This window comes from Ochotona princeps, unplaced genomic scaffold (assembly GCF_030435755.1).
Source record: "Ochotona princeps isolate mOchPri1 unplaced genomic scaffold, mOchPri1.hap1 HAP1_SCAFFOLD_121, whole genome shotgun sequence".
NCBI lineage: Eukaryota > Metazoa > Chordata > Mammalia > Lagomorpha > Ochotonidae > Ochotona > Ochotona princeps.
In genome coordinates, this window is record NW_026696772.1 from 214,978 (window position 1) to 239,284 (window position 24,307).

At 61.9% G+C, this 24,307-nt stretch overlaps 2 protein-coding genes across 3 annotated transcripts; one reads left to right on the forward strand and one right to left on the reverse strand.

Moving 5' to 3' along the window:
* The first annotated feature begins 4,792 nt into the window (after positions 1–4,792).
* On the forward strand, positions 4,793–12,329 carry ADCK5 (aarF domain containing kinase 5). Its single transcript, XM_058659426.1, has 16 exons — positions 4,793–4,811; positions 5,029–5,183; positions 8,932–9,032; positions 9,180–9,332; positions 9,902–9,977; positions 10,063–10,263; positions 10,340–10,480; positions 10,559–10,672; positions 10,757–10,888; positions 10,959–11,042; positions 11,118–11,199; positions 11,267–11,345; positions 11,422–11,513; positions 11,592–11,844; positions 11,914–12,027; positions 12,103–12,329. Exons 1-16 carry the CDS (start codon positions 4,793–4,795, stop codon positions 12,206–12,208), a joined length of 1,902 nt encoding a protein of 633 aa, XP_058515409.1. The 3' UTR covers positions 12,209–12,329.
* On the reverse strand, positions 12,321–23,385 carry CPSF1 (cleavage and polyadenylation specific factor 1). Of its 2 annotated transcripts, XM_004580775.2 has the most exons (37): positions 23,144–23,384; positions 20,538–20,565; positions 20,327–20,460; positions 20,170–20,250; positions 19,934–20,085; positions 19,718–19,864; positions 19,375–19,514; positions 19,185–19,295; positions 19,018–19,111; positions 18,347–18,434; positions 18,157–18,279; positions 18,030–18,081; positions 17,829–17,923; positions 17,656–17,730; positions 17,479–17,559; positions 17,319–17,408; positions 17,125–17,235; positions 16,850–16,991; positions 16,583–16,761; positions 16,350–16,486; positions 16,110–16,284; positions 15,556–15,762; positions 15,071–15,160; positions 14,846–14,989; positions 14,624–14,776; positions 14,415–14,531; positions 14,247–14,337; positions 14,085–14,169; positions 13,867–14,008; positions 13,642–13,794; positions 13,398–13,574; positions 13,259–13,325; positions 13,138–13,185; positions 12,918–13,070; positions 12,716–12,845; positions 12,503–12,641; positions 12,321–12,431 (listed from the first exon to the last, which is right to left on the reverse strand). In XM_004580775.2, the coding sequence occupies exons 1-37, from the start codon at positions 23,285–23,287 to the stop codon at positions 12,384–12,386; spliced, it is 4,323 nt and encodes a 1,440-aa protein (XP_004580832.2). In that variant the 5' UTR covers positions 23,288–23,384; the 3' UTR covers positions 12,321–12,383. The 2 variants fall into 2 exon arrangements, with proteins under 2 accessions (XP_004580832.2, XP_058515430.1); XM_058659447.1 differs by having other exon boundaries at positions 12,716–13,070; positions 23,144–23,385.
* Between the last annotated feature and the right edge of the window lie 922 nt (positions 23,386–24,307).

Consider the following 24,307-nt stretch of genomic DNA (forward strand, 5'->3'; position numbering starts at 1 on the left):
TAGCTGATTTGGGAATTTACCTCTTTTCAAATGAAGGCAGATAAGAATCACCAAGATGGGGACACTGTCCCAAATTCTTGGAAGGGCAGACTGCAGGCACGCCCCTCCCTTGTCTTGGGCTGGAGGGCCTGGAACATCTTCTTATCTTCTGTTTTATTGAGGTCAAGAGCCAAAAATGCTTCAATTTGTTGTCTTGGGAGACTACTTAGGAATTTACTCAATTTAGTTAACAGGTTTAGTTATCAATAAGATGAAAATAACTTGAAAGAGATGTTAAAACACTGTTGCTTTTCACAGGGAATCAGACTTCAATTTTATTGTCTTAAAGGCAAAATTCAGAAGTTATACATGTCATAACCAATTTTACTATACATTTTTAAAGAATTTGTTCTCCTGTAAGGCAAAATTTCACATACTTCCTTGGAAAGAAGAACACAAATAATTTAGAGTCTGGATCAATTTCATGATCAGGAAACATTTCAACCAATGATGCAACAAATGTAGCATAATTTTATAATATTGGGAGATTATAATCCAAATTATTTTGAGTGACAATTACATTATTCAAATTTTGTCTCAATCTTTGAGAGCTCCAGGGATCCTACTAGAACTTTCAAAGTTATGAGACTTGGCTTAGAACTCTGAAGAATTTAGATATCTAAATGAGTTAAACAGAAAGTCCCTTTAGCATTTAACTGAACATGTTAACAAATACTATATGTTAGACCTGATCGGTGCCGGGACAACACTGCACACTGAAGACCAAACGGCAAGAAAATATTATACGAACCTTTCCCCAGCGGGGCGGGGAGTCTGGTCTGGCCAGGGCCTGTCAGAGAGGTTAGACCTCTCTACAATTGTTTACCAGGAGAGGAAGGGGGCCAGTCATGGTCCGTCCCATCTGTCTGTCACTCAGTCACACCCGCACCCAATTCAGAACAAGACCAACAACAACTCGAGACAGAGTATTAAAACAAAATCTAGTTTTTGTCCGGACAAAAGTAATAGAATGCCAACAATAATGCCTAAACAAACGTATGCACAACACTAAACACATCAGAACAGAGACATAGAACTCTCAAACCCTTTGAAATTTCCACCCTCATCTTCAACGTACTTTAACCTAGAGATATTTTGTAAAACAAGCACATAGGTTCATTTCATGCTTTAGGTTAATGTAACAGTGGATTTGGACACTCTATACCAGATTTTTGTTAAATTAAGTTACAGAATACGTTTATTCTACCTATTTTTTTTTAAATAAACCTTGCTTGAATTGCCTGAACAAACTTTTTTTTTTTTTAAGATTTTTTTTTTTTAATTGGAAAGTCAGATATACAGAGAGGAGGAGAGACAGAGAGGAAGATCTTCCATCCGATGTTTCACTCTCCAAGTGAGCCGCAACGTACGTGCCAATCCGATGCCGGGAACCAGGAACCTCTTCCAGGTCTCCCACGCAGGTGCAGGGTCCCAATGCATTGGGCCGTCCTCTACTGCTTTCCCAGGCCACAAGCAGGGAGCTGGATGGGAAGTGGAGCTGCCGGGTTTTAGAACCGGTGCCCATATGGGATCCCAGGGCGCTTTCAAGGCAAGGACTTTAGCTGCTAGGACAAGATGTCGGGCCCAAATTCCATCTTTTAAAGAAGAATTTCTGGGGCCCGGCGGCGTGGCCTAGCTGTTTCCCGGCTTCGGATTGGAGCGCACTGGCCCATTGCGGCTCACTTGGGGAGTGAATCATTGGACAGAAGATCTTCCTCTCTGTCTCTCCTCTTCTCTGTATATATGACTGTAATGAAATAAATAAATCATTAAAAAAAAAAAAAGAAGAATTTCTGCTTTCCCATGCAGTCCCAAGTCTGGGGTGGCCTATCTCCCTCGTGTCCGCATGTGGGTTGTCCCTGTTTGTAGCAGGCCCGGAGGCCAAAGGGAATCCAGAATGCGGGCTGTGGGCCTGGAGGACCTGCAGGTGGTGGGAGCTGGGTCACATGGCCCCAGGAAAGGGCTCCTCCCTATGCCGGCCCTAGAGTCCCAGGCTTTGGATGGGAGGCAGGGCCGCATCCACTCCCTGGCCTCTGGCCACAAACGCTGCTCCCCTCTGACTCTCTCTGACTGGCCTTGCTATGTGCAGACTGGCTGGCCTGGCCTGTGAGTTCAAGGTCACGCAGAGCTCAATTGTAAACAGCAGAGCATAGGCTGAGCCCTGCCTGGGAGGATGCATGGCCCCAAGCGGGGCTCTCGGCAGGCCCCATGTGACGTGTCTAGGCCGGGGCCAGTGATCCTGTGGGTGCCAGTGGGTGTGGACAAGACTGCATTGCTATCCAGGCTGCTGGGTGGAGGAAGGGAGTCTGGCAGGAACAGGGCAGGGCCTGGTGACCAGAGAGGCACTGGGTTCCACACTGACCGAGGGGCATGCGAGTGCCTCATGGGTTGGGGGCAGGCCACAGCCCCCGGCCTTCTCATCGAGGTGCACACAGACACTGGGACATGTGGACAGAGGTGAATGCCAGGCCCGTGGACAGAGCGCAGGCGGCTGGGCTCAGAGTGAGCAGGACAGCCCAGTGGGAGCAGCAAGCTGGGGTCTGCTTGCCGGAACGCTGCCCAGGCCTAGGGAGGGTGAGCATCGGCCTAGGGGGTTCCGAGCTGTAGGGGGCACATAGCACAGGTCACCTGGCGGCTCCCCCAGCAGGTGGGTCTGCCCTCCCCAAGGTGCAGAGTCACTGGGGCCGTGTCTGATAGAGCTGTCAGGCCACTTCCATGGGGGGCAGCGCTCAGGGTGTGTGGTCCCCATGGGGCGTGCAGGGTGGTGGCCCAAGCTTTGCATGAGCGTCTGTGCCCTGAGACAAGGTGCGGGAGGTCTGGGAGCATGTGGCGCGCATTCGCGGATGCAGTGTCTGCTCGAGGAGACCACAGCATGGTCATCGTGGAGCCTGCTGTTCCGCTCAGTGAGGGCCACTGGTCACCCTGTCCGCTCTGCCTGCCCATGCTGGGCACACCCCTTCCTGTTCCGCTGCTCCAGCCACACCGTCTAGCCCCACAGGGCCTTCCTGGAGATGATGTCCACGCCCGGCCTTGCAGGTCCCCCCATGACCCTAATCCCAGTCCCATGACTTTGGTTCTGGCCCAGTGTCGGCCAGAACAAGCCGGGCTGGCACCCGCTGTTCCTGGGTGACCTTAACCAGCAAACATGCGGACACTGCCTTTCTTCTTTTTAAAAAAAGATGCTTTTCTAGATTTATTTCTTTTTTTTAAAGATTTGTGTATTTTTATTGAAAGGAGGATATACAGAGAGGAGAGACAGAGAGGAAGATCTTCTGTCCGATGATTCACTCCCCAAGTGACCCACAACAGCTGGTGCTGTGCCGATCTGAAGCCAGGGACCAGGAGCTCTCCGGGTTTCCCACTCAGGTACAGGGTCCCAAGGCTTTGGGGCGTCCCCAACTGCTTTCCCCGGCCTTAAGCAGGGAGCTGGATGGGAAGTGGAGTGGCCTGGGACACACACTGGTGCCCCTATGGGAACCCAGTGGGTATAAGGCAAGGAGTTTAGCCACTAGGCTAGCACGCTGGGCCCAATGTCTTTTTTTTTTTTTCAATTTGAAAAAAATTCTAGTTTTTGTGTTTATTGGAAAGGCAGAAGTAGAGAGAGATCTTACATCTGCTGGTTCATTCCAAATGTCCCCACAACCAGGACTGGGCCGTCATCTGTGTCTCCCGTGTGGGTGCAGGGCCCGAGCACCAGGATGGGAAGTGGAGCCTTCAGGACTCTGGGAATGACGGATGGCGGCTTAACGTGCTGTGCCCAGCCACGTCCATGACCTTAACCAACTGTGTCGCCAGCCACACCCTGCCAGGTCTCCTGGGGGCCACAGTTTCCTCCCTGGGGCCCCTTGCTGGCTTCTAGGATGAGCCTGTTACCCTGGCCTGAGAGCTGCCCGGCAGGGCCAGCGTCCAGCAGGTCACCTCCCAGGCGGCTGCAGGAGCGGGAAAGAAGATCCAGCCTGGGGGAGGGATGCTGGGGTCCATGTAGGGGTGTGGAGGACACGAAGGTGTGAAGAGAACTGTTCCATTGCAGGCAGGGCCGCAAGGAATGTCCCGCTGCACGGCAGGGCCCTGCGATGCCTGCACCCACCTGAACGCAGCTCCACCTCCCTTTGCATGGACACTGGACAACCCCGCTGAGAATTCTAAATTGATTTAGCCATTGTCTGCCACTGTGGAGTTGGTCTTTACTATCAATGTGAGCTTGGAAGTTGATGTTGCTGATAATGTCTTAGCAAAAGGGCCTTTTACTGTTCCTGCTGTCTCAGCTGTCCCCATTGGCCACATGCTAATCAAGGGCGCTGAGTCCCTGGATGTAGTGGGAACCCATGCGAAGCCTTCCTTCCCTCTACCTGGATCTTTAGACCCCTCCTCCTGTGATGTGCTTCCTCCCTTAACTGATTCAAGACTAAGTTGTAGAAGAGGATTGTAGTAGGAATGTGTTACTGACTGATATGCACGTCTATTGAGAACTTCCTGAGCACAGGGCCAGGATGGATAACATCCTGCTTTAAGGTGAAACAAACGGCAGAATTATCCTCGGAAACACCCACTTGGCCATGACGTGAAGAGTCTGTGAGAGTTTGTGACGGCTTCTGTATCAATAAAGGGGACAGCGTTCCCGCATGGTCCATATGATCATGAAATCGTAGTGGTCCATTTAGTTCCTCTTTGCGCCTCATCCACACACCCTCACGAGTCCTGAACTCGGCTGGAGCTGGACTCTGGCGGTGGCCACTGCAGGGAGGATCTCGCCATGGAGTGCCTGGGGCAGTGTGAGCAAAGGGAACAGGGCTGACAAGCGAGTGGGTGGGCCAGGGATGTTTGAACCCCAGAGAACAGCGGAGTCCACCTGGGCACTTCCCTGTGGGTGTGGACAGTCCCCCAACACAGGCCCGGGAGGCTTTGAGCAGGAACCTGGACAAGTCCGCAGGCTGCGTGGTCCGGAAGTGGGCGGCCTGCCCCAGGTGAGTGTGGGCCTCGAACCCGCAGCTTCAGGAGCTCGGCCGGGCGCCGAGGCGGGGCCGGCCCGGGCCGCCAGGGGGCGCTGCGGCTCCGCGGGGGCGGGGCGCGAGGCGCGTGCGCGCGTGCGCACTCGGCTCCGCCGGCGTCTGGGCGCAGCGTGCGGCGCGGATATGTGGCGAGCGGTGAGGCCCGGGAGCGGCCGGGGCCGGCGCTGTGGTCGGGCGGGGCTGCCGTGCTTCCCGCCGGGGCTGCGGGGCTGCGGGGCTGCGGGGCTGCGGGGCTGCGGGGCTGCGGGGCTGCGTGTGTGCGGGAGGCCCCGGCCGCGGGGGCGCGGTAGGTCCTCGGCGTCCGCTGCGCGCACCCAGGGCCCGGCGGGCCGGCGGAGCAGGGTGGGCCCGGAGGGGGCCAGGCGTCCCTGCCGAGGGCTCCGCGGGGCTGCAGCAGCTCCGGCCGTGGTGCAGCGGCGCCCCTGCCCGGTGCAGGGCCGGACCGGGCGTCTGGGCGGAGCGGGAGGCCTGCGACGGGCCGCCGGGCGGGGTGGGAGGTGTCCCGGGTGAGGCCGCTGCAGTGGTCCTGAGCAGGTGACCACAGCAGAGCTGGCTCCTCCCGGAATAGTGTGTGCTGGGATGCCCCAAGCCTTGCGGCATCCCAGCCAGGACTGAGCTGGGCTCCCGTCTGGCGTGAACAGTCAACACTGTGACCTGTGGCGTTTGCTGGGCACACACTGCTGGGGCTCCACATCACTGGGTTGCGCGCACAACACCAGGGCCACTATGTAAGCTGGAAGGGCGCTGGCTGAGGGCATGGGAGTGATGTCCCAGAGAAGATGGTGGGTGGGGGCAGCTCCGTGACATGAAGGCTTGAGGGGCAGTCCCGTGGAGTGAGGGCACGTGGGGCAGTCCCGTAGAGTGAGGGCGCGTAGGGCAGTCCTGTGGAGTGAGGGTGTGTGGGGCAGTCCCGTGGATTGAGGGCGCGTGGGGCAGTCCTGTGGAGTGAGGGTGCGTGGGGCAGTCCCGTGGATTGAGGGCGCGTGGGGCAGTCCTGTGGAGTGAGGGCGCGTGGGACAGTCCCGTGGAGTGAGGGTGCGTGGGGCAGTCCCGTGGAGTGAGGGCGCGTGGGGCAGTCCCGTGCAGTGAGGGTGTGTGGCGCAGTCCTGTGCCGTGAGGGCGCGTGGGACAGTCCCGTGGAGTGAGGGTGCGTGGGGCAGTCCCGTGGAGTGAGGGCGCGTGGGGCAGTCCCGTGGAGTGAGGGTGCGTGGGGCAGTCCTGTGCCGTGAGGGCGCGTGGGGCAGTCCTGTGCCGTGAGGGCGCGTGGGGCAGTCCTGTAATTGTTCACCTGTTGTCTGTTTCTGAAGTGTACACCCCAAGTGAGCTCACACACAATGGTTGTTAGAGGGGCCCCGGTGCACCTGACGGCTGGGGACAGGCCTGAAGTGGCCTGCGTGCCTTCCCGGCCGTCCGTGGTTCCCTGCTGAGCCCATGGCGTCAGGACAGCCCTGGGTTTGCTGCCCCAGACCGTGTCCCCGTTTGGGGTCAATTGAGGTCTTCAGTTGGGGTGCTGGCCCAGCTTCTCCGACACCTACAGTGACTCCCAGGCCATGACCCCGGGCCAGTTGCAACCACTCCAACTGTGTCCTTGTAAGACTTCTTTATTTACCTGAAATTCAGAATTACGGATAGGGAGGCAGAAGGAGACCCAGCTGCTGGTCACTCCCCAAGTGGCTGCAATGGCCGGGACTGTGCCAGGCCCAAGCCAGGTGCTTTGGGGAGACCACAGGCTCCCCAGCACTTCCTCTGCCGCTCCCCCAGGAGCATTAGCAGGGAGCTGGACTGGAGTGGAGCAGCCCACAGGGGGTGCTGGGCCACCCTGCTGCACTCCAACCCCAGCTCCCTTTCACAAGGATTTAGAGCGATCAGGGACCCTCTGCATGAGGCTGCGACAGTCAGAGCCGGGCCAGCAGGTGCACAGGAGTGTGTGTCAGCTGTGGGCAGCAGGAGCCCAGGCCCTCGGGCCGGGCTGGGTGCTGGGTCCGTGGGAGGCTGCAGGTGCCTGCCATGGTGTCTGCATTCTGGGTCTTGGTGGGAAACCACAGGCCAATGCTTGACTGGCCCCTGGACAGGCAGGTCCTCGTGGGACACTCTGAGGCAGCAGGGGGAATGGTGGCAGTGCCCACTGGAGATGCTGGCCTCCTTTTTACACGTGACCTTGTGTACACCCACCTCGGCCTGCTATCCAGCATCTCTGCAGGTTGGGTTCCTGTCCTGGCTGCTCCACTTCCCATCCAGCTCCCTGCTTGTGGCCTGGGAAAGCAGCTGAGGACGGCCCAGAGCCTTGCGACCCTGCACCTGCGTGGGAGACCCAGAGGAGGCTCCTGGCTCCAGGCTTCAGATGGTTCAGCTTCAGCTGTTGCGGCCCCTTGGGAGGACGCTGCTGGCCATGTGCAGGGCTGTGCTGCCAGGACACCCTGGGCCTGGAGAGGGACGCAGCTGCTGGGACCCAGCCACCGGAAGCAGCAGCGCAGGCGCCCTGGGAGCCTTGTCCAAGTCCACTGTCTCCCAGCGCCTTTTGGAAACTGGTCCTGCTGCACCTCCTCCCGCAGGAGAGCCTGTCTGTGCTGCCACCTGTCCCCTTGTCTTTCAGAGGAACCCACACTCCACTCCCACAAATTCTGCTCCAGCATTCTAGTCCCTGTGTGTGGGGCTTAGTGGGCGTAGTGTGCGTGTGTGTGTATGTGTGCGCACAGGGCTGAGCTGGGCAGTGGGAACCCCAGGCTGGAGCTGGCCACCTGTGAACTCTGCTGGGGCGCCTGGCTGGCCGTGGCCACTGTTGCTGGCCCTGACCCCAAGCGGCCGGGCCGGTGGCTGCCCCTCCCCCCACGTGCCCCCACTTCCCCTTGAGACCTGACGCTGTGTGTGTCCTTGCAGTCTCTGGGACAGAAGGTCACGGCCTCACCCGTAGACACCTCCGGGGGTGTGCAAGCCACGTGCTTGGGTCGCAGAGCTGAACCTGTCCCTGGCTTGGTCGCAGCTCCCACGGGTGCCCTGGCTGGTTTGCTGAAGAGCTTGCAGTCAGTGGTTGTGGCTGAGAAACTTGTCTTTTTAAAAAGATTTATTTACTGGGCCTGGCGCGATAGCGTAGTGGTTAGAGTCCTCGCCTTGCAAGCGCGGGATCCCATATTGGCGCCGGTTCTAATTCCGGCAGCTCCACTTCCCATCCAGCTCCCTGCTTGTGGCCTGGGAAAGCAGTCGAGGACGCCCCAAAGCCTTGGGAGCCTGCACCCACATGGGAGACCTGGAAGAGGTTCCTGGCTCCTGACTTCGGATTGGTGCGGCCCCAGCCATTGCGCTCACCTGGGGAATGAATCATTAGAAGATCTTCCTCTCTGTCTCTCCTCCTCTCTGTATATCTGACTTTGTAAATAAAATAAATCTTAAAAAAAAAAAAAAAAAGATTTATTTACTTGAAAGGCAGTTTCAAAGAGATCTCCCAGATGGTTGCGGTAGCTGGAGCTGAGCTCTTCGGGAGTCAGAAGCTTCCTTGGGGTCTTCCGTGTGGCCCAGGCACGTGAGGTGGCCTCTGCTGCTCTCCCAGGCCATTAGCAGGGAACTGGATGGGAAGTGGAGCAGCTGGGACAAGAACCGGTGCCCCTGTGGAAACGCGATGCCGTTGGTGGAAGGTCAGCTTTAGCCATGGCCCTGGGCCAGATACGTTGGGTTTTTGTCACTTGCTGGATCCCTGCCTCCCGAGTGGGTGCCAGGAGGCTGCTGCCTCCAGGATGTACCTGAGTGAGGAGCCAGCGCCGGGGCCTGTGTGTGATCACGGTCCCTGCAGAGCCTGTGGTGGAGCTGCACTGGCCTCCGCGTTCCTGACAGGCCTGGCTGCTCACTGCGTGCTCCAGCCTGCCCACTCACCACCCTGGCTCTCTTGCAGCTGCGACTCTGCCACTGCCATGCCGCCGTGCCGCGGAGCCCGGGGAGGCCCTTGCCAGCGCCTGGCCTCCTCCTGAGGAACCTCCAGAGCCCGCCAGCAAGGTAAGGGGGTGGGGGAGACAGGAATCAGACAGTGCCAGAGTGGACCCTGGGGACAGCCCTCAGCAGGGGAGCTCCAGGCTGCTCCGCGCACAACCAGTGCCACCTTCTGTGCCCACTGGCCTCTAGCAGACCTGGATGTCCCCGCAGGGCCCTGAGACCACCTGTGTCTCTGTGGAGGAAGGCGCTGATGGCCACTGCCACGGTGGTGCCCCTGCTGCTCGGCGGCCACTACCTTACCGCCGAGCCACGCGAGAGGCGGCGCATGAGGCTCGTGCTGGATGGCATTGGGCGCTTCGGCAGGTGGGCAGCTGGTGGCCTCATGGGACCAGGTTGGGAGTGTGTTCTGAGGGGTTGTCCTGACTGGGGGTATCCCAGGGAGGAAATGTCCCTAGGGTGGTGTCCAGAGTAGGGGTGTCCCAAGGAGGGAGTACCCTTACAGGGGGTTGTCCCAAGGATGGGTACCCTTACAGGGGGGGTGTCCTGAGAGGGGGTTGTCTTATTCTGACACCCTCCCTGGTCTTCCTATGCCCGGTCCAGGGCTCAGCCATCCTCCCATGTGCCCAGTGTGGTCTGCCCTGTGTCAGCTAGGAGGGGCACGTGCTGTCTGTCCTGCATGTGGCCTGGGGAGCAGAACCCAGCAGCCCAGCAGACAGCTACAGCACCGCCCCTGGGAGCGTGGTGGCCGCACGGCCCCTGAGGTCTGTCCAGCAGCTCAATCTCCCTCCTGCCTGTGCGCTGGCTGTTGTCATGGCACGTGGTGGAGGAGGGGTATGACTGCTGACATTCTGCTGGCTGGGAGCCATGGGTGCCAAGGCCACAGTGTGCAGCCTCCCCAGCTTCCTGGGTGCCGAGACAGCCTCTGCCCACAGGTCCCTGAGGATCGGCTTGCACATCTCCCTGGACTACTGGTGGTGCACACACGTCATCCTGCGAGGGGTGGACGAGGTGTGTGCCTGTGGCCTGGGCTTGTGGGGAGCACGGTGGGGCCGGCACTGCTGGGGGAACCCCATCCTCCTCTCCCTGTGGTCAGAACAGCCCCAGCTATGTGGAAGCGATGTCAGCGTGTCACCAGCGGGCGGCGGACGCGCTTGTGGAGGGTGCCATCCACAACGGGGGCCTCTACGTGAAGCTGGGCCAGGGGTTGTGCGCCTTCAACCACCTGCTGCCGCCTGAGTACATCCGGACCCTGCGCGTGCTGGAGGACAGGGCCCTGAAGCGTGGCTCCCGGGAGGTGGGTCCCTGTGGGGGTGTGGGGCCATCGCCCAGCAGGGGCCCCAGTCTGACCAGAGCACGTGCACCCTGAGCAGGTGGATGAGCTGTTTCTGGAGGATTTCCGGGCCTTGCCCAGCGAGCTCTTCCAAGAGTTCGACTACCAACCCATGGCAGCTGCCAGCCTGGCCCAGGTGCACCGCGCCAAGCTGCCCGATGGCACAGCTGTGGCTGTCAAGGTGTGTGGGGCTGTGGGCTGGGGCCGTCCAGATGCGCAAGGCTGTTTGGCCAGGGCCCTGAGCTACCCACACGCACAGGTGCAGTACATCGACCTGCAGGACCGGTTTGAGGGGGACGTGCACACACTGGAGCTGCTGCTGCGGCTCGTGGAGCTCATGCACCCCGGCTTCGGCTTCAGCTGGGTGCTGCAGGTGCCAAGCTGGACCCTTCACACCGGCCGGGGAGGGTGGCAGGCTATCTGCCCTGGCCCGTGACTGCCTGTGTGGGGCCCTCAGGACCTAAAGGGAACCCTGGCCCAGGAGTTGGACTTTGAGAACGAGGGTCGCAACGCAGAGCGCTGTGCCCGCGAGCTGCAGCACTTCCGCTACATCGTGGTCCCCCGCGTACACTGGGACAAGTCCAGCAAGGTGGGCTGGGCTTGTCCCCACATGGGCTGGGGCCCCTGGGAGCCCCACTCAGCATCTACTGCTCCCCCAGCGTGTGCTGACGGCCGACTTCTGTGAGGGCTGCAAAGTGAACGACCTGGAAGCCATTGAACGCCAGGGTCTGGCGGTGGGAGACGTGAGTGTGGTGTGTGGGGCGGGCGGGGGCCGGGGCCAGGGCAGCTGCAGGCCCTCAAGTGCCTGTCCATCCCAGATAGCAGAGAAGCTGACCCGGGCCTTCGCCGAGCAGGTCTTTTACAGTGGCTTCATCCACTCGGACCCCCACCCTGGAAATGGTAGGAGCCCCCAGTCCCCAGGGCGGGGGCGGGCCTGGGCGGGTGTGGCTGACTTCTGTCCCCCTAGTCTTGGTGCGGAAGGGCACGGACGGGATGGCGGAACTGGTGCTGCTGGACCACGGTCTCTACCAGTTCCTCGATGAGAAGTAAGCCACGTGGGGGTGGGCAGGCCAGTCCTGGGCCCTTGTCCTGGGCTCTGGGTTCATGGCCAGGCCCCTGCAGGGACCGCTCTGCCCTGTGCCAGCTGTGGCGAGCCATCATCCTGAGAGACGAAGCAGGCATGAAGGCGCACGCAGCCGCCCTGGGGGTGCAAGGTGAGGGCAGCAGGGGGGTCTCCCGCAAGGCAGGCTGTGTCCCCAGGAGCCCCAGCCCAGCTGCCTCTGTCCCCCCAGATTACCTGCTGTTCGCGGAGGTGCTCATGCAGCGGCCAGTGCGGCTGGGGCAGCTGTGGGCCTCCCACCTGCTGAGCCGCCAGGAGGCCGCCTACATGCAGGCCATGGCGCAGGAGCACTTTGAGCGCATCATGGCCGTGCTGCGGGCACTGCCGCGGCCCATGCTGCTTGTGCTACGCAACATCAACACTGTGCGTGCCATCCACACTGCCCTGGGCAGCCCTGTGGACCGCTACTTCCTCATGGCCAAGAGGTACTGGCAGGCACCCCTGGGTGGGTGGCGCAGGGGACGGGCAGCTGGGCTCACACCTGCATCTGACAGCGCTGTCCGGGCCTGGAGCCGCTTGGCCAGCAACACCTCCCAGGGCCTCCACAGCAGCCTCCTGCGCAACATCAAGGTCTTGTGGGCAGTGCTCAAGTTCGAGGTGGCCCTGAGGTGGGTCAGTGGGGAGGGCTGCTGGGTGCTGGACAGCCTGTGTCCACCAGCCCCTGACCTCTCCCTGGCCCACAGGTTGGAGACGCTGGCCATGCGGCTCACCAGCCTCGTGATCCGTGCCCTGGTGCACCTAGGCCTCACGCCCCCTGTCCAAGACCTCTACCAGTACTTGGAGACCTAACTCCAGGGGCCTGGCGCCCACACAGCTGCCCAACCTGGGCCCACTGCACTGACCTGCAGCCCTGGACCCTGCACTGGGGCGGGACACCCCGGGCAAGCAATGACTACACATCTCAAGTCAACACATTTGTCCTTGTGTTTTTTTGTACAAAACAGGAGGGAGGCAGTGCGGGAGGCTAGAAGTGGGCAGTGACACGGTCCGTCTCCAGCAGGTCATCCAGGATCTGTGGGCAAGGCCAAGTTATCAGGGGGCTGGGCCTGAGCAGGGGTGGGGCAGCCGGGTCTGGGCACTCACAATGTCAGGCGTGGTGCCGATCTTCTTGGCCAGCTCGCCACGCTCCATGGTGCTGAGGTACAGGTAGCGGGTCAGCAGTTCTCCGTCCAGCACGTTGCGCACTGCGTTCTGCAGGGTGCGCCGGTCCACGTGCAGCATGCTGCAGGCAGGGGGGGAGTGGGGTCAGGGCCCCGCCCACCAGGGAGCAGGACCATCTGAGGGTGGGGCGCTCACCGGAAGGCACGGGGGTTAAGGCCAGCATGGTGGGGCAGCATGGTGGTCAGCGCGTTCTGCAGCATCAGCAGCCGCCGGTAGGTCTTCTCCTGCATGGGCAGCAGCAGCCCGATGCCGCCGTCCAGTGTGGCTGCGGGGGAGGGTGCGTGAGCTAGGCTGAGCACTGGTCCCCTGCCCATGGCCCCGACCTCCAGGCACTCACCAAACCACGTGATGTGCTTGTTCTCCCACACAACCGACTTCTTGCTGGGCCCTTCAGCACCCCGGCACGGTGTCCTCCAGAAGGTGTTGACGTGAGCGCCCACATGGAAATCCGCCCGGCGCAGGAGGCGCATGCCGCCAAAGCTCTCCTTGGCTGGCCAGAGAAACCGCAGTCACTGCCTGCCCAGCTCCCCCCAGGACGGGCCACGGGAGCCACTTACCTTCTGGCAGGTACATGTACACCATGAGGTTGCGGTCTCGGTCTGACACTGCGGGGTGGGCAAAGGGTCAGCTCTGCAGGGCCCAGCTGGCCTTTGCTCCGCCCCAGGCCCTGGCACTCACCCAGGAAACCCAGCTGCGCGTTGTCCACCATGAAGTCGACGCTGTACACCTCCAGGGGCTTGGCATCCTGTGGGGCAGGGAGCGGAGGGGTCAGGGCCCGAGGGCCCGAGGCCGCTGGGGGGCCCGAGGCGGCACACACCCGTGACACGAGGCTCAGCGTCTTGCTGTCTTCCTGGTAGCGCAGCAGGGAGATGCTCTTCATGACATCGGCCGCCAGGATGAAGTTCTTGACGCTGATCATCTGGTGGATGTACAGCTGCGTGTCGATGAAGGCCATGCCCGTCAGCTCGCTGGCCCGCAGGCTCCACAGGAAGATCTGGGGGACCAGAAGGTTTAGAGGCACGGGCTGGGCACAGGGGAGGGACGGCGAGGCAGGCACACACCTTCTGGCCAATGGCAGATACCAGGTGCCCGTTGCAGTGGCACAGGGCAGTCACAGGCCCCTTCTGCTCCTTTTCATAAAGCACCTTGAACTTATTCTTGGTCAGGGGCTGGCCTGGCTCAGGCACCACCTCGATCACGTCCATGATGAGGATCTGGCAGGGTCGGGACACGTGAGGCAATGCAGAGGCTCCCGGGAGCCTGGGGGCCCACGCCCCACATCTCACCCGTCCTCGGCAGGTGACTTCCTCGCCCTGCATGAGGCAGGTTCCGGCTGCCACGTAGCCCTTGAGGCCCGACACGGTCTCCTCGCTGCGCAGCGACACGGTCTTCATGCACGTCACATGCTCCCACTCCTCCAGCTCGATCCTGGGAGAGGCCAGGGGTCAGCAGCCAGGCCAGCTGCCCGGAGGCCCCCGCCCTGCTCCCCCAGAGCCAGGCTCACCTGGCGTTGGGAATGGCCTCCCAGCTGACTGGGGAGATGAGCTGGATGGAGAAGGCCTCCTGCTGGGGGTGCACGTAGCGCTCATCTACGGGAACGGGGTACAGTCAAGGGGCAGGGCTTGCCGACAGGGCGGACCAGACACCGGCCCTATGCGGGACACACCTCTCTCAATGGTCTCAAACTCCTTCTCCTCGCCCGTCATGCGTGGGATGCGGGTGCACGGCGTGTTGGTGCTGGTGGCCACTGCATACACCTGGGGATCAGGGAGTCGCCTCAGAGCCCAGGTCAGCAGGCCCCTGGGAGAGGGCCAGGACGTGGCCTGGTACAGACCTTGGACTCCACGTGGTAAGCCACGTAGTGGGCGGTGCAGCGCAAGGGGATCTTCCTGACGGGCCAGGGGGCGTCGTAGGACAGATAGGCAGGCAGGACGCTGATCCTCAGCTCGCCCTGGGGGTGGGGTGCTCTGCTCAGGGCCACAGAGCCCTCCACCCAGCACCCACCACCTTGGCTCCTCACTGGGAGGCCCCGGGCCCCACTACCTGTCTGTTGAAGTAAAGGAAGCCACGGGGACAGTTGACATTGTGGAAGGGCGCAAAGGAGTCGATGGGGCCGTCGATGCCCATGGGATGCAGCCGCAGAGCCCCCCGGGCAGTCACCAGGAGCCAATGAGGCGAGGGGCCGCAGATGAACACCTGCAGGGCAGATGTGGTGAGGGCTGTGCGCGGCAGGCTCACCCCATCCCACAGGAGACGCCCACCTACCCCCGAGTAGCCATAAATGTCTTCGAAGTAGCGGAAGCGCGCCACGCGGCCCCGGGCCCCGGCTCCCTCCTCGGGGCCAGCACCCTCGGTCTTCTTCTTGGATGGCTTTGGCTTCTTCTCCCGGAAGTTGATGTTGTGGGGGACCTGGGGACAGTTGCTGTGTGGGTGGGTCCCGCAGATGCCTGGACCAGCCCTCCATACCCAGTGGCTCCCAGTTCCTGGCACCTTCTTGAAGCGGACTTTGAGATTGCCCTGGCCCAGCTGTGAGTCGTGGGGGAAGGCTTCATAGATGAGCAGCTCCTGGTCGACGTGCACCTGAGGGAGGGATGGGGGAGGAGCACTGAGCAGCAGGTAGGGCCTGCTCTGGGGAGGGAGCACTCACCAGCAGGTAGGGTCTGCTCTGGGGAGGAGCACTGAGCAGCAGGTAGGGCCTGCTCTGGGGAGGGGGCCTTACCAGCAGGTAGGGTCTGCTCTGGGGAGGGGGCCTTACCAGCAGGTAGGGTCTGCTCTGGGGAGGGTGCACTGAGCAGCCGGTAGGGTCTGCTCTGGGGAGGGAGCACTCACCAGCAGGTAGGGTCTGCTCTGGGGAGGAGCACTGAGCAGCAGGTAGGGTCTGCTCTGGGGAGGGAGCACTCACCAGCAGGTAGGGCCTGCTCTGGGGAGGAGCACTGAGCAGCAGGTAGGGCCTGCTCTGGGGAGGGAGCACTCACCAGCAGGTAGGGTCTGCTCTGGCGGCTGCCCAGTGCAACGAGCAGCACCTCCTTGACAAGGGGAAGCTCTCCTTGGCGCGTGGCCTCTTCCTTGCGGGCCTCACCCTGTGTGCTAGGCTGTCCTGAGGAACTGTCCACCAGCACCCGCTGCCCCACGGGAAAGTTCTTCACCAGGAATACCAGTCGCCAGTCAGGCAGCTGATAGATCTGGGGGAGGCAGCAGCCCATGAGGGAGAGTGTTGCTGTCATATGCAAGGTACCAGACCCCCACCCCTCACAGCCCCCACCCCTCACAGCCCCCACCGACAGAGCTCTCACCCCTCACAGCCCCCACCCCTCACAGCCCTCACCCTTCAGAGCCCTCACCCCTCAGGGCCCCCACCCACACAGCCCTCACCCCTCACAGCCCTCACCCCTCACAGCCCCCACCCCTCAGAGCCCCCACCCACAGAGCCCTCACCCCTCACAGCCCCCACCCACAGAGCCCTCACCCCTCACAGCCCTCACCCCTCACAGCCCTCACCCCTCACAGCCCCCACCCATGGCTCACTCACCTCCATGGTGCCATTCTCCCGCACCAGCAGGCACCAGTGGGTGGGCTCTGCCCGGAAGGGTGCGGGGTCGCGGTCCGCTGGCGGCTGGCTGCTCCTGCGGGCCTCCTCCTTGCTCGGGCTGAAGAGGGCGCCAGAGTCCCCGTACAGCATCTCCTCCTCGTCGTCCACTGTGGGGCTGTGGGCACAGAGGGTCACGGGCCTGCCTGGGGACCTGCTGCCCCAGCGCCGTGCCCCACGCACCTGGTCTCCACAGCCAGGCCCTCGGCCTCCAGGCTGCTCCGGCCCCCAGCATCATCGCGGGCCCCGCCCAGGCGGCTCTCCGTGGTGAACATGCCACTGACGTCACGGTACAGGCAGAGCGCAATCACCTTGGACTGCTGCAAGGGACAGGAGGCAGACTGGGCTCAGCATTGTGGGGTGAGGGCGTACGGGGGCACAGATCGGGCTCAGCCCTGGGGGGCAGGGTGGCCTACGTGGTGCAGTGGGGGCTTGTGCAACGCCAGGCGGTGGTGGCGGCCACCGTACGAGTCAGTCTTCAGCAGAAACATGGTGACGTGACCCTCAGCGCTCATGATGACCACGTAGGGGTCGGCCACGGCACACTGCACGATGGGGGCTCCCAGGTCCACGGGGATGAAGTGCAGCTGGTTCACTGGAGGTACAGGTGGGCACCGGGTGAGGTCGGGCAGCACAGGGTCCGCGCCCCCAACCTCCAGCCCCAGCCAGGCCCACTCCCCTACCTCCTTCCAGCAGGCGGATGCCCAGCGGAGACACTTGGACGATGTAGCGATCGTCCCCAATGTTTCCAGCAAAGACAGTAGGGCCCTGAGTGGCAAAGCCACTCGTGTCTAGCTCCATGATCTCCTGGCCGGTCTGCAGGATCTGGGGGTGACAGAGCGCTGCACCCCAACATCCTGCCCATCTACAATCTGGGGGTCACAGTATCAGCTGCCCCCCAACACACAGGGGACTCTCTTGTCCGCAGGTCCTGGGGGTCACAGTGCCTGCCCCTCACCATGGTGGAGTCCTCCCGGCTCAGGATGAGGAAGCCGTGCCGGCGGCTGTCATCTTCAGCCTCAGGGGTACCCGTCTCCTGCTCTGTGCCCTCCCCCTTGGGCGTGTCCTCCTGTGAGGGTACAAGAGCAGCAGCGCGGTCAGGGGCGGGCAGCATGGGCAGCATGAGCTGCCCAGCCTCCCCCACTCACCTACCTCCTCCCTGTGTGCCGGTGCGACCACCGTCCACATGTCATAGCAGCCAGGGAGCTCAAAGGTGGTCACCACCTGGGGCCGGATGCTCTTCTGCAAGCAGAGGGGACGGTCAGCCAGCTGGCACCGGATCCACCCAGGACCCGCCCCCTGCCCTACACACCTGCAGCACCGACAGTGCCCCATTCTTCCCATAACCGGAGCACACCACAATCTCCAGGTCCGGCTCAGGGCTGTTCTGAAACTGTGCAGGGCAGGCATGAGGCCCAGTCCCACCTGGGGGACCCAGCCACCCCCCTCCACTGTGTACAGCAAGGTCCGTCACCCCAACCCCAGGCACCTCTTCAGAGAGGAAGGCAGGCTCGCCCATGGCAGCATTGGCACAGGGCCCAATGTTGAGGATACTGTCGCACACCTGGGGACACGGGAAGTCAGGTGGGCTGACTGGGAGGGACCCCACACACCGTCAGCCCCCTGGGAGGCACCCCCACACACCATCAGCCCTGGACTCACTTCAAATGAGTAGGTGGCCAGCTGCGTGCCCGACTGGGCCTCGCTGCCATACACCTCAATCTCGTCCACCTCGTCCTGTGGCACGGACTTGCTCCCTGTAATACACACAGGCCGAGCTTAGCCCTGCGCCCCACCTGGACTCTCCTGTGTGGCCACACACAGCCCCTCACCTGGGGAGCCACATCTCTTCTAGCCCCTCACCTGACCAGCCCACGGTGGTGTCCACCCGCTTCTTCTTGGAGGGTGGCTCTTCCTGTGGGGCAGTAGGGTGGTGAGTGGTCTGTGGCAGCCTGCAGGAGCGGGAGGGCCCCCCGGCTCAGGCACCCACCTTGTCAGCCACATCACGGACAGCACTGGCAGGTGGCTCCTGCAGCTTCTCTGTGTACTTGAGGAGGAGGGAGTTGCCCAGGCGCGAGCCCAGGAACAGGTACCCAGGTTCCATGGTGACCATCTGAAGGGGAGATCAAGTCAGGGCAGGGCTGTGGCTGCCCAGAGCCTCCCCTGCAACCCCAACTCACGCTGGTGGTAAGGACGCTGGCTGCCGCCTTATCAAAGTGGAAGGCTCGGACGCTGCGCATGCCGTCGGTGACCAGGGTCAGTACGTAGCTGAGTGGAGAGGGCAGTGAGAAGTGCGTGGGGGCCCAGGGGCAGGGCAGAGTGTGGGCACTGAGAGAGGGCAGGGCAGGGGTGGGTACTGGGAGAGGGCAGGGAAGGGTGGGTACTGGGAGAGGGCAGGGAAGGGTGGGTACTGGGAGAGGGCAGGGAAGGGTGGGTACTGAGGGTGGGCAGTGCAGGAGTGGGTACTGAGAGAGGACAGGGCAGAGTGTGTGTGCTGAGGGCAGGTGTGGGCACTGAGAGAGGGCAGGGCAGGGTGTGGGCACTGAGAGAGGACAGGGCAGGGGTGGGTACTGGGAGAGGGCAGGGAAGGGTGGGTACTGAGGGTGGGCAGTGCAGGAGTGGGTACTGAGAGAGGACAGGGCAGAGTGTGTGTGCTGAGGGCAGGTGTGGGCACTGAGCGAGGACAGAGCAGGGGTGGGCACTGGGAGAGGACAAGGCAGGTGTGGGTACTGGGAGAGGGCAGGGCAGGGTGTGGGCGCTGAAGAGTGGGCAGGGCAGGGATGGGTACTGAGAGAGGACAGGGCAGAGTGGGTGCTGAGCAAGGACAGAGCGGGGGTGGCCAGGGACTCACATCTCACCGCCTTTGAGGGAGATGACCATCTTGTCATAGGAGATGAAGGCGGCCTGTGCACAGTCCAGGGTGATGCGCACGCCCTCCTGGGTGCCTGTTGGGGGAAGTGAGCCAAGGCAGATCCCTACCCCCTTGGCCATCCCACCCCTAGGTGCCCCCACACTCACGCAGCGGGAAGGCCGTGGTGCCCGCAGTGAGGCTGTTGAGGGCAACGCCATATGGAGGCACACTCTGGTTCAGGTACAGCAATGAGTTCACGGCGAAGATCACCACCCCACCTGTGGAGGCCAAGCTGGTGGGCGGGGCTCAAGGGCACCCCTGCTCAGGACCAGTCTCCTGCCACGGCAGAGCCCTCACCTATGGGCTTGGGCACGGCCAGAGCCTGGGTGCAGTCGAAGGGCAGGCTGGTGAGGGACCAGATGACGGGGTGCACCTTCTGTGTGATGTTCAGCGAGATGGCCACGATGGAGCAGGTGTCCTGCCTTACAGCCACGCGCCTGGGGAGCAGGAGGGTCAGCATGGCGAGGGCCAGCCCTCCCACCCAGCCTGCTCTCCCCGGCTGCACAGGCCCAGAGCTAAACTAGGCCACGTCTGGCCTCTCAAGCAGCAACCCCCCGCCCTCCGCCCCGGGCAGGTCTGCCCTCTCAGCAGCACTGCCTCTCCCCACCCCGGGCCGCAGGGCTGCAGGCCCTGGGCTCACCCGGGCCAGGTCTGGTTGGGCTCGAACAGGATGAGCAGGGTGGGCTCATAGTAGCCATGCAGGAACTGTAGGTCCACGATGTTGAGCAGCTTCTCGTCGAGTGCCCGAACGTCAATGATGTAGCTCGGCAGGAAGCTGGACCTCTGCCTGCGAGGTCAGGGTTTAGCGGGGGTACCCCCGCATCACCCCCAGCCCTGAGCAGTTGCTGGCACTCACCCTTCTCCCACGAGCCCCTCGTGCTCCTCAGCCAGGCTTTCCCTGCGGAAGGGAAGCACCACCAGCCGCGTACCGTAGATGAGCATGGCAGCGCAGCGCCCATCAGGGTCCACGCGCACGTGCGGCGTGTGCACGTTCTGCACGAACCCGTCCTGTAGGGCGGAGGTCATGAGGGCCGGGGGCTGGAGGGTGCAGAGGGCATGGGACAGCGGGCAGAGAGGAGCACAGGGTCCTACCCGTAGCTCGGGCTCCTCGAAGTAGTGCAGCGACAGGGTCTTCAGGTCATGGGTGCCAGGGTCATATTCCACCACTGACAGCTGTGAGGCACAGCACTCGTGTGACCCACAGCACCAAGCCACCACCCTCCGGGCCCTGCCCAAGTCCAGTGCTCACCTTAGCGTCCTTGAAGCTGAGGAGCAGGGCATCACGTTTGGAGCCCGCCAGCTGGACACTGGCCATGGACATGACATTGCCAAAGAAGGAGAAGGAGGCCACCAGCTCCAGCCGCTCCCTGTGGGCCTTCCCGTCTGGGGAGGGCCAGTACATGCAGTCTCAGAGAGGTCTAACCACTACCCAGCCCTCAGCATGAGACCCCCACACTCACCTGTGCTCCGGTCGTTTTTGGTCAGAACCTAGAGAGAAGCAGAAAGTGACAGTGAGACCAGCCATCTCAAAGAACAGGGAGGACTGCCACGGAGAGTCCATCAGTCAGGCCCAAGGCCAAGTTCTGGGCTCAGGGCCAGGCAAGCTGGGCACAGCCACAGGCAGCAACAGTCCACAGAGCAGGGTTGCAGGACGGCTCCCTCCTCACAGACAGGGACCCCAGCCCTCACACTGTCACAGCCCCTCCCTCACTGACAGGGACCCAGCACCACACTGTCACAGTCCCCTCACTGACAGGGACCACAGATCCACACTGTCACAGTCCCCTCCTCACTGACAGGGACCCCAGCCCCACACTGTCACAGTCCACTCCTCACTGACAGGGACCCCAGCACCACACTGTCACAGTCTCCTCACTGACAGGGACCCCAGCCCCACACTGTCACAGTCCCCTCCTCACTGACAGGGACCACAGATCCACACTGTCACAGTCCCCTCCTCACTGACAGGGACCCCAACCCCACACTGTCACAGTCCCCTCCTCACTGACAGGGACCCCAGCCCCACACTGTCACAGTCCCCTCCTCACTGACAGGGACACCAGCACCACACTGTCACAGCCCCTCCCTCACTGACAGGGACCACAGCCCCAACACTGTCAGAGCCCCTCCCTCACTGACAGGGACCCCAGCCCCACACTGTCACAGTCCCCTCCTCATGACAGGGACCCCAGGCCCCACACTGTCACAGTCCCCTCCTCACTGACAGGGACACCAGCACCACACTGTCACAGTCCCCTCACTGACAGGGACCACAGATCCACACTGTCACAGTCCCCTCCCTCACTGACAGGGACCCCAGCCCCACACTGTCACAGTCCCCTCCTCATGACAGGGACCCCAGGCCCCACACTGTCACAGTCCCCTCCTCACTGACAGGGACACCAGCACCACACTGTCACAGTCCCCTCACTGACAGGGACCACAGATCCACACTGTCACAGTCCCCTCCCTCACTGACAGGGACCCCAACCCCAACACTGTCACAGTCCCCTCCTCACTGACAGGAACCCCAGCCCCACACTGTCACAGTCCCTCACTGACAGGCTCCCCCCAGCTCTTCAGTCAGGACAGCCTTCTGTGCCAAGTAGCCGTGGTGATGCCGCCTTCTTACCCTGAAGCAGCACGAGTCGCCAACTACCCCCACGCTGTACTCGCACACTTCCCACTCTGGCCCGGGCCGGCCCCTCTGCTGACACCCAGCACAAGGCCTTCCCTCTCACACTCCATCTTCCTAAAGACTCCTTGAGCCCAGCCTGCCTCGGTCTCCCTCCCCACTTCTTGTGCTGGTGCACCCAGTAAACATGTGCTGGTGCTGCTCTCACACGGCAGAAAGAAGGTCTAATCTGTGCAAGTGGACCTGGCAGCACGCCTAGGAATGCTGTGGCACGGTAAGCTAAGCTTCCACTAACTCCAGGGTGCTGCCTCATGTTGCTCAGCTCTGCTTGTCATGCAGCTGGGATCCCATATGGCTGCCGTTCCATGTTCCAGCGGCTCCACTTGCCATCCAGCTCCCTGCCTGTGGCCTGGGAAAGCAGTCGAGGACGGCCCAAAGCCTTGGGACCCTGCACCCGTGTGAGACACCTAGATAAATCTACCTTTTTTTTTTTTTTTTTAAAGATTTTATTATTATTGGAAAGCCGGATATACAGAGAGGAGGAGAGACAGAGAGGAAGATCTTCCATCCGATGTTTCACTCCCCAAGTGAGCCGCATCGGGCCGGTACGCGCCAATCCGATGCCGGGACCAGGAACCTCTTCCGGGTCTCCCACGCGTGTGCAGGGTCCCAAAGCTTTGGGCTGTCCTCAACTGCTTTCCCAGGCCACAAGCAGGGAGCTGGATGGGAAGTGGAGCTGCCGGGATTAGAACCGGCGCCCATATGGGATCCCGGGGCTTTCAAGGCGAGGACTTTAGCCGCTAGGCCACGCCGCCGGGCCCGATAAATCTACCTTTTCAATAAAAGTAGAAAAACTCTTTTAAAAAAGAATAAGTAAAAGTGGATTTGAATCTTCCAAAGCAGAAACTGTGAAGCCAGTTTCAAAATGTGGCTGGAGACGCCCTCAGCTGGTGTGCAATGGCCTGTTGACCTGCATGAGGGAGGGTCTACCCTCACACAGCCACAGCAGCCTGTGGGCCAAGCGCAAGCAGTGGCCAGAGCTGTAGCTGGGCATCCACGCCGTTGCAAGGCTCCAGGGTCTCGCTGCCTCCCAGGCCGTGAGCGACAGGCCCCGCGCTGCCCTGCCCACCCAGCCCTGGGCCTGCCTGTCCCCGGTGCAGCCCCCCACCCAGCCCTGGGCCTGCCTGTCCCCCGTGCAGCCCCCCACCCAGCCCTGGGCCTGCCTGTCCCCCGTGCAGCCCCCCACCCAGCCCTGGGCCTGCCTGTCCCCTTGCAGCCCACCCAGCCCTGGGCCTGCCTGTCCCCGGTGCAGCCCACCCAGCCCTCCATCCCAGATCTCCCCCCGCCACTGCGCTCAGGCGGCACACGTGCCCGCCTGCCCCCTGCCCCGCGTCCGCCCCCCGCCCCCCGTGCCTTCCGCCCCGCGCCCACCTCGGCGTCGCGGTTCAGCCGGTACACGCACAGCTGCGACGTGCCGGCCACCACGAGGTTGCGCTCGCTGTGGCTGAAGAAGTTGCAGTACATGCAGAACTCGATGCCGGTGGGCGGGTGCGCCTGCTTGTACACCGCGTACATGGCGACGGGCGGGAGGACGGCCGCGCGGCGCGGCGCCCACACCTGCCGTTGCCGCCGCCGCACGGGGGAACCGGCACGCCGGCGAACTCGGCCCGGCCGCGCCCGGAAGCAGAGCGCCAAGGTTCCGCTGTCGCGCCAAGGTTGCGCTTTAGCGCCGCGCCTGCGCAGAGGGAGCACTGTCGCTTGGGTCCGACAGCGGCTCCTGGCGGCCGGGTGTGCGTTGCAGGTGGTGGCTCCAGGAGCTGCAACTAGTCCCAACCTCAATCCCAACCCCAACCCCAAACCCAACCCTAACCCTAACCCCAACCCTAACCCAACGCTAACCCCAACCCAACCCTAACACCAACCCAACCCTAACCCAAGAGGAGCCCTCTGGACTCAGAGGGTCACCCAAGCCCAGGAGCCTCTGCAACCCCAACCACCATGGTGGAGCATGGCACACGCGTGGGTCTGTCGGGATGTACTCTGATACCCCCGGAGCATCTCCTGCTAAAAGTGCAGGAAAGGGACCCGGCGCGGTGGCATAGTGGCTAAAGTCGTCACAGTGAACGTGCCGGGATCCCATATGGGAACAAGTTCTTTTTTTTTTTTAAGATTTAATTATTTAGTTAGTTTTATTGCAAAGTCAAATATAAGAGAGGAGGAAAGACAGGGAGGAAGATTTTCCATCCAATTATTCATTCCCCAAGTGACCACAACGGCCGGGGGCATCGGTTCTAATCCCAGTGACCCCACTTCCCATCCAGCTCTCTGCTTGTGGCCTGGGAAAGCAGTGGAGGACGGCCCAAAGCCTTGGGACCCTGCACCCGCGTGGGAGACTGGAGGAGGCTCCTGGCTTCAGATTGGCTCAGCTTTGGCTTTTGTGGTCACTCGGCAAGTGAATCAGCAGCTGGAAGATCTTCCTCTCTGTATACCTGACTTTCCAATAAAAATGAAATCAGTATTTTAAAAAGAAATGAAGGAAGGCCCGGCGGTGTGGCCTAGCGGCTAAAGTCCTCACCCTGAATGCACCAGGATCCC